Source organism: Chelon labrosus (genome assembly GCF_963514085.1).
Source record: "Chelon labrosus genome assembly, chromosome: 4".
Lineage (NCBI taxonomy): Eukaryota > Metazoa > Chordata > Actinopteri > Mugiliformes > Mugilidae > Chelon > Chelon labrosus.
Genome location: NC_140340.1, coordinates 16,554,696 through 16,561,225, shown reverse-complemented (window position 1 = coordinate 16,561,225; position 6,530 = coordinate 16,554,696). Strand labels below are relative to the sequence as shown.

Sequence of the window (6,530 nt, the reverse complement as noted above, 5' to 3'; positions counted from 1 at the left end):
GGAATGACGCTATAGACATAGTAAGAAAAAAAGCCAAGAAACACAGGAATATTTTACGGCAGAACTTTACTTTCTGGTATTTCCGTTTAAAAAATGGTTCAAATGGACACGTGGTGAAGCAGTGATGTAAATATTCACCAGAACTTGCACTCTCTTACATCAGATAGTTCATTTTAGGACTTCACGCTAACACTGAGAATAATACCCATAGGGTCAGCTACTCATGATTGCACTCCCTTTTTCTTTACACCTGAAAAAATGTATTTTCCCATAAGCAGTTGAGCAGTTTCCCAAAAGAGATGCAGCAAGAGGAACTGTCTAAATAATCTTCTAAATCCCTTGAGTCCCTGTAACTCCATCCACTCATCCACTGATAAAAAGTCAGCCGGTGTGGCTTTCTTCATTCTGGACCTCATTCAATTGGCAAGAGGTGCGTCAAGCGAAAGTGATAACTGTGTGAGACGGACCACAGGTGCATACCTGGATTTTGTCACAAGGGAAAGAACTGCCACACTTTTCCACATCAGTTGGAGGTCTAATTCAGGTATAAAAGAAGGCGAGAAGAACCCGTTCCTCGCAGAAACGTTTTTGACGCGCTGAAGACATGCTCAGGTTTCTGGTGTTGACAAGTCTCGCAGCCTTGGGTAAGGAAATGACACACTGTACTGTAATTATTCATTATTTATCTCTGTTTGCCTCTTTCATTTTCTTACTGTTTGTCATCCAGCCAGTCAGTTTGTTTTAGTTTAGTGAACACACAGGAGCTCCAGGTTAATCTTCTCCCAGTGTTTTTCTGTACTGTCATTTTTCTGCAGATGAAAAACAAATAGGAGATATAGGAGGAAATCCTTGTATAAACCAGACCCCTTTTGTTCATGTTTTTAACCAGCGCTGGCTGAGCTGGATCCCCAGGTCAAGTACCTGGAGGAGAGCTATGAGAGGGTTGTGGGAGGTGAAGTGGCCAGCCCCAACTCCTGGCCCTGGCAGGTGCTGTAACGATCTATCCTTAAATGCAACCATAGTTTCAGAATAAGAAAAACATGTGCCAGTACAGAAGGAAGTCAAGTTTCAATTATTTTTCTGGGTCTGTTTCTTCCCCTTTAGATCTCCCTTCAGTACCTATCTGGCAGCAGCTACTACCACACTTGCGGAGGAACCCTGATTCGCAGTGGCTGGGTTTTGACCGCTGCTCACTGCGTAGACAGGTAACATAATGATTAACTACAGACTCGGGATTCTTCAGCTGTGTGAGCTTTAGTAATATTTGTGCCTTTTTTTTCTCTTGATTACTTTGACTCAAATGTCCACATCCTACTCTTACCGCAACACTGAGGTATGATTTATTTCAGTGGCTCTAAATGTCAGCAGTATGAGGAAACTTTTCACGGCCTCATTTATAACTGTCACATACCAGGGGGATTCATGTGCTTGATTAAAAACGGACAAACCTAATCGAAAGAAATGAGTCAAACCACAAGCAAAGCCATTCGTTTAAGTTGCATTCTTTCCCTTTTGCTTTGGTTTACTGTAATAAGAATTCACAAAGCCGTACTGATTTTCAAGCGAAGCTAATTATTGATCATCACCGGTATTGTGATTCTCTTTGGAACATTGCAGCGCAAGGACGTGGCGCGTCGTTCTTGGTGAACATGACATCTACAGCAACAGCGGCAGAGAGCAGGTCAGGCAGGTCAGCAATGTTTACATCCACGCCAACTGGAACTCTAACAACGTGGCCAGTGGGTGAGTATTGCTTTTATTTCTAATATTCAGTTTAAATGCTCTTTTGTAGAGTCCAGAAGAGAAGTGTGTTATTTTAAAGACAGTTTTGCTAGTAGGGATTTCCAATTAGTTTTACATTTTGCTCATTTGAGACAATATCATCTTAGCAGATCTGCTGATTTGGGGTCTTCATTAATATGACCTGAAGGCAGTGTCGGTCTAAGCTACAGGCAAAAATCTCATGAAAGTATTTTTGCTTCCTCTCTACCTTAGGTATGACATTGCCCTGCTGAAACTCTCTTCTGATGTCACTCTGAACACCTACGTCCAGCTGGCCTCTCTGCCTCCCTCTGGCCAGGTCCTGCCCCACAACAACCTCTGCTACATCACTGGATGGGGACGCACCTCCAGTGAGTCGATCGCACGATCCCTCTACAACGAAGTCAATACCGCGCTCGGGTCTTCTCTGTAATACTCAGTGTAACTCGACGAGTCTTTCATTTTGATCAGCTGGTGGTAGCCTGGCTGCTCAGCTCAAGGAGGCCTACCTTCCTGTGGTGGACCACAAGACTTGCAGCAGCTACGGCTGGTGGGGCAGCACTGTGAAGACCACCATGGTGTGCGCCGGAGGTGGAGCTGAGTCTGGATGCAATGTAAGTATAGGCTCATATTCCTTCTACTTGTTAGGTTTTTGAATTTTGAGTCCTTTGAAGTGATACGCTGGCAAATGGGATTAAAAATGTCAAACAAGAAGATTTAGATAGATAGATAGATAGATAGATAGATAGATACTTTATTTATGTCTTTAATCTTGTTTCTATCAGGGTGACTCTGGTGGCCCTCTGAACTGCTTGGTTAATGGAAAATACTACGTCCATGGCATTACCAGCTTCGTGTCTTCACTGGGATGCAATTATTACCAGAAGCCCACTGTTTTCACCCGCATCTCTGCCTATACTTCATGGATCAACTCGGTTAGTATGAAGCACATCTTTGATGTTTAATACACGAGTCGATGAAAAATACATATTTTTTTAAACAGAAGTATTTTGACTTAATGGAACGTATAAAATCTTTTTAAAGCAAGCATTATTTTGGTTGCACATGTGATGCTTAATCATTTCTCCTGTTTTCCAGATCATTGCGTAAGAGTCGTCCATGCTGCAGCACACGAAGACCACGTTTTCATCTCTTGGTCTCATGCTTCAAAAATAAACTTGATGCAACTTTGTGTGATGACTCTTTTTTATTTTATTTTTCCAGTTTATGCAACAGACAGTTTGTCATTAGGGCCACTAAAGGTTATATTTTCAGATTTAGTTTGCTGAAAGCATCAAACTACCCGACCTACATTTATGAAAGACATTCACAAATTTATTGGGTGAAGCGTGGCCGCAGGTGTTCAAAAACAATTTGGGTAGAGATTCTAAAAAACACTTTTTATTTTGGCATGTTGGTAACACGTTATCACGAACCGCAAACTGTGATAAAGTCTGTGAAAGACGACAGGTGCGTGTCTAACCGCTGCCGAGCTCAGCCGAGGGCTCACAATAAATCAAGGTCAGCTCAGGGTTTAAAAGAATGAGGCGTGCTTTTGGGAAAGCTGAGACACCGCAAGTCATGCTCGTGTGTCTGCTTCTCGCCACTCTCGCAGCCACAGGTAGGAAATGTCAACGCTGCATTGTAAATGCATTTAGAAACTCAGAGCGCAGACACTTTTAATTAATGCAAGAGGTAATCACATTTAAATAAATTTCAATTTCCGCACCTCAGCTCTGGCTGAGGTGAAACTTCAACCCAGCTACATAGAGATCAACACGGAAGGAAGAGTTGTGGGAGGGGACCGAGTGTATAATCACCTCTGGCCCTGGCAGGTAAAGCCAGACTGAGTCTTGAGTGAGATGTATCGTGAGTGCAGGGCCGGTTTTTGCTATGGGCAATGTGGGCGACCGCCCAGGGCGCAATCTATGTGAGGGCGCACAAGCATCAAAAGATAAAAATAAATAAAAAAATAAAAATAAAAATAAAAAAACTCGACAGTTTTCTAGACCAGTGGTTTTCAAAGTGGGGGTCGCGGCCTCCTGGGGGCCGCCAGGGGGCGCTAGGGGGGGCCTCAGACAATTGGAGTGAAGATGTAAAAAACTTTATTATTATTTTTATTCATTATTATATTATTATATAGTGAATAAATGTAAGAAAAAACATTCTAAAAGTTCATGTTTCTTTACATATTTTGTAACCTTGTCTGTGGGTTTGCAAAGCCAGAAGCTAATGCTGTTTGGGGGGCCTTGGCATGGAAAAGTTTGGGAACCCCTGTTCTAGACTACGGCTTATTTCCATGTCAAGTCAGTGGAGTGGGTTGTGTGTGTGTGTCAGAAGAGGCAAGGGGGAGGAGGGCGATTTATTTGGAACACAAACTGCTTCCAAATAAATTGTGTTTCATTCCTAAAATTAACATATACCCATATACCTACATGTAATTAATTGGGTTATGTGAAAAATGAAAAAAAAATAATAATAATCTGTGCAGTCATCTACGTGACTCACGTAACTCCCGTTGATTGAGGGGCGAACGGACGGTGTTGGCAAAAGTTAATGCAAAAGTTAATGATGTCGAGTCTTCATCTTCATCATGGATCAAAGTAAAAGATCAAAGAAGCCATCAGGTGCCCAGTTCAGAAAAAGAAGAAAAGAATAGGAGGAGAAACGGGGAAAAGATAAAGGTATGCAGATTTCTATGAGTGACGTGAGTGACTGTACCCACTAAACATTAGACGTCTGATTGACGTGCAGATCAGGTCTATATTGCGTCCGTCGGTCCATGACCAATTCTGAACGTCTACACGACGTGCAAACTAGGTCCGCTATTTCGACGTCTAACCATGACCCCATTTAGACGTCAATATGCCGTTCAACATTTGATCGTCAGCTAGATAACTTTTCTGGAGGTCATATGGACGTCTAAGACAGGTGCAGGAAATTGACGAATGTATTTTTTTTTTTATTTAAGATAAATATCAAACTTGTTATCAACATGATTAATCAGTATGAATGATTAATAATTTATATTCATATTCATTGTTGATTGTTGATTTGAGATTTAAAAATATTTATTATTTATTTATTGTACATAATATTTTGTTATTTTACATTTTCGTATTTTTCCTACTGGTTTATTTAAGGGTCTCTGGCTAAATTTAACTGAGTTCTGCGCCACAGTCATATCGGGTGAAATGTGTGCGAATTCGCGACTCTAACTGGCTGAGGCATTGTGTCATCACATACACCGTAAGAGCCACTCCGATTGGCCCAGGTGTTCCTCTTCTGTGGAAGCAATGGCCGAGTCTGCACCGTAGGCTACGACCTCTACTACAGCTGGTCTAAATCATCGTTCACTAAATTGCAGGTAAGTTCGGTCTCTGCCTAGTTAACTTTATGTTCATTTATAGTGCAGTTTTAGCTTTGTCGTATTAATCTAAACGGTTGTTGCTACAGTTAGCATTGCATCTTTTCCCATCAGCTGGTTAGCCTTTGAACACAACCACCGTGCTAACGTTTACAGACGCTTTAACGTGAACAATTGTACACATTAAAGCGTTTATTAGACGTCGAAATGTTTGCAGGGAACACTGTAAACAACAGTTGCTCGGTCGCTATCATTATGAGAGCGATAGTAGTTATTCCTGTGTGAGACTTTGGCTGGCCGCCATTGTTGGGATAACTGTTGTTGTTGTTGTTTTTTTCCGGCAATACAGACGCATTCTAAAAAAGCTGGCGGTGTTAACTGGCGTTTCGATCGCTAATCATTTGTCTTTTTCTACTTGTGCAGATGGAGTCATCCTGTTTCATAATCGGGCAACTGAGGACTTCATAAGGGCACTTTTTTTTTTTACTTTTTTTTATTATTATGTTATTGTTCTATTTGTATTATATTTGTAGGCTATTGTTACATTTTTATTCACAGACCGAAGGTAATTTTATTTATTGTATTTTACCACTTTTTCACAAATTGTACTGCATTTTATGTTGCCTAAGACTGACGTTTGCAATAAAGATTGGGGAAAAAAACTGTCGGGATTGGATTGTGATTTATTGTAGACCTGACTGTAGTCTAAAATGAGTTTAAGTTTAACGTAGAAACGACGTCTAGAAGACCACATTCGGACTACAACTGGCTCCTATACAGAGGTCCTGCGGACGTCAGTAACGGACGTTCATTCGACGTCGGGAAAATACGTCGTCTGTTGTAACAGTCTGCACCTTCAGAGGACCAAACTTCGACGTGCAGAAACGACGTTGAAAAGACGTTATTTGAACGTGTCTTTGCGCAGTGGGTATAGGCTATTTATAAGCCTCTTGCTAATATGTTGCTATTAGCCACAGAAGACGACTGTATTTGGTTTTTAGTTTTGCTGAACTAGCAACTATTAGCGTTGCACAACAGATTTCGTATGATGATGTAATTGATGATTTTGCATCAAAGAAGGCTAGAAAAGTCAAGTTTTAGATTGCACTTCACACCTGTTGTTAATGTTAATGCCAGTTGTAAACAGGGTGAAAAACCCAGGTTGAAAAATCTGCTACAGTCTGAGCACTGAATTCAGATTATGTTAATTATCTGCTGTTTCTCTATGTACAAAACGTGTTATCATAACTGGAACTGTTCAGATGGTATTAGGATGATGCAAAACAAAACTCGTATGTAAAATACGAAATAGTTTACTGCAGGAATCTTTTTTTTATAGGCTGAGAAGATACACTCACACAGCCACCTCGCCAAACGTTTCTTGGACAGGGCTCTGCCCGCC

At 41.1% G+C, this 6,530-nt stretch overlaps 1 protein-coding gene across 1 annotated transcript; it reads left to right on the top strand.

Annotated features, from left to right (window-relative positions):
* The first annotated feature begins 499 nt into the window (after positions 1 to 499).
* LOC311486488 (elastase-1-like) lies at positions 500 to 2,953 on the top strand. The gene is made up of 8 exons (XM_084542358.1): positions 500 to 644; positions 890 to 987; positions 1,105 to 1,205; positions 1,618 to 1,743; positions 1,996 to 2,132; positions 2,233 to 2,375; positions 2,547 to 2,696; positions 2,860 to 2,953. Exons 1-8 carry the CDS (start codon positions 605 to 607, stop codon positions 2,869 to 2,871), a joined length of 807 nt encoding a protein of 268 aa, XP_084398484.1. The 5' UTR covers positions 500 to 604; the 3' UTR covers positions 2,872 to 2,953.
* Positions 2,954 to 6,530: the final 3,577 nt, after the last annotated feature.

Coding starts and splice junctions, on each gene's coding strand:
- LOC311486488 (XM_084542358.1), top strand. CDS start 605: ATGCTCAGGTTTCTGGTGTTGACAAGTCTCGCAGCCTTGG. Junction 645..889: donor GACAAGTCTCGCAGCCTTGG/GTAAGGAAATGA, acceptor GTTTTTAACCAG/CGCTGGCTGAGCTGGATCCC. Junction 1,744..1,995: donor TCTAACAACGTGGCCAGTGG/GTGAGTATTGCT, acceptor TCTCTACCTTAG/GTATGACATTGCCCTGCTGA.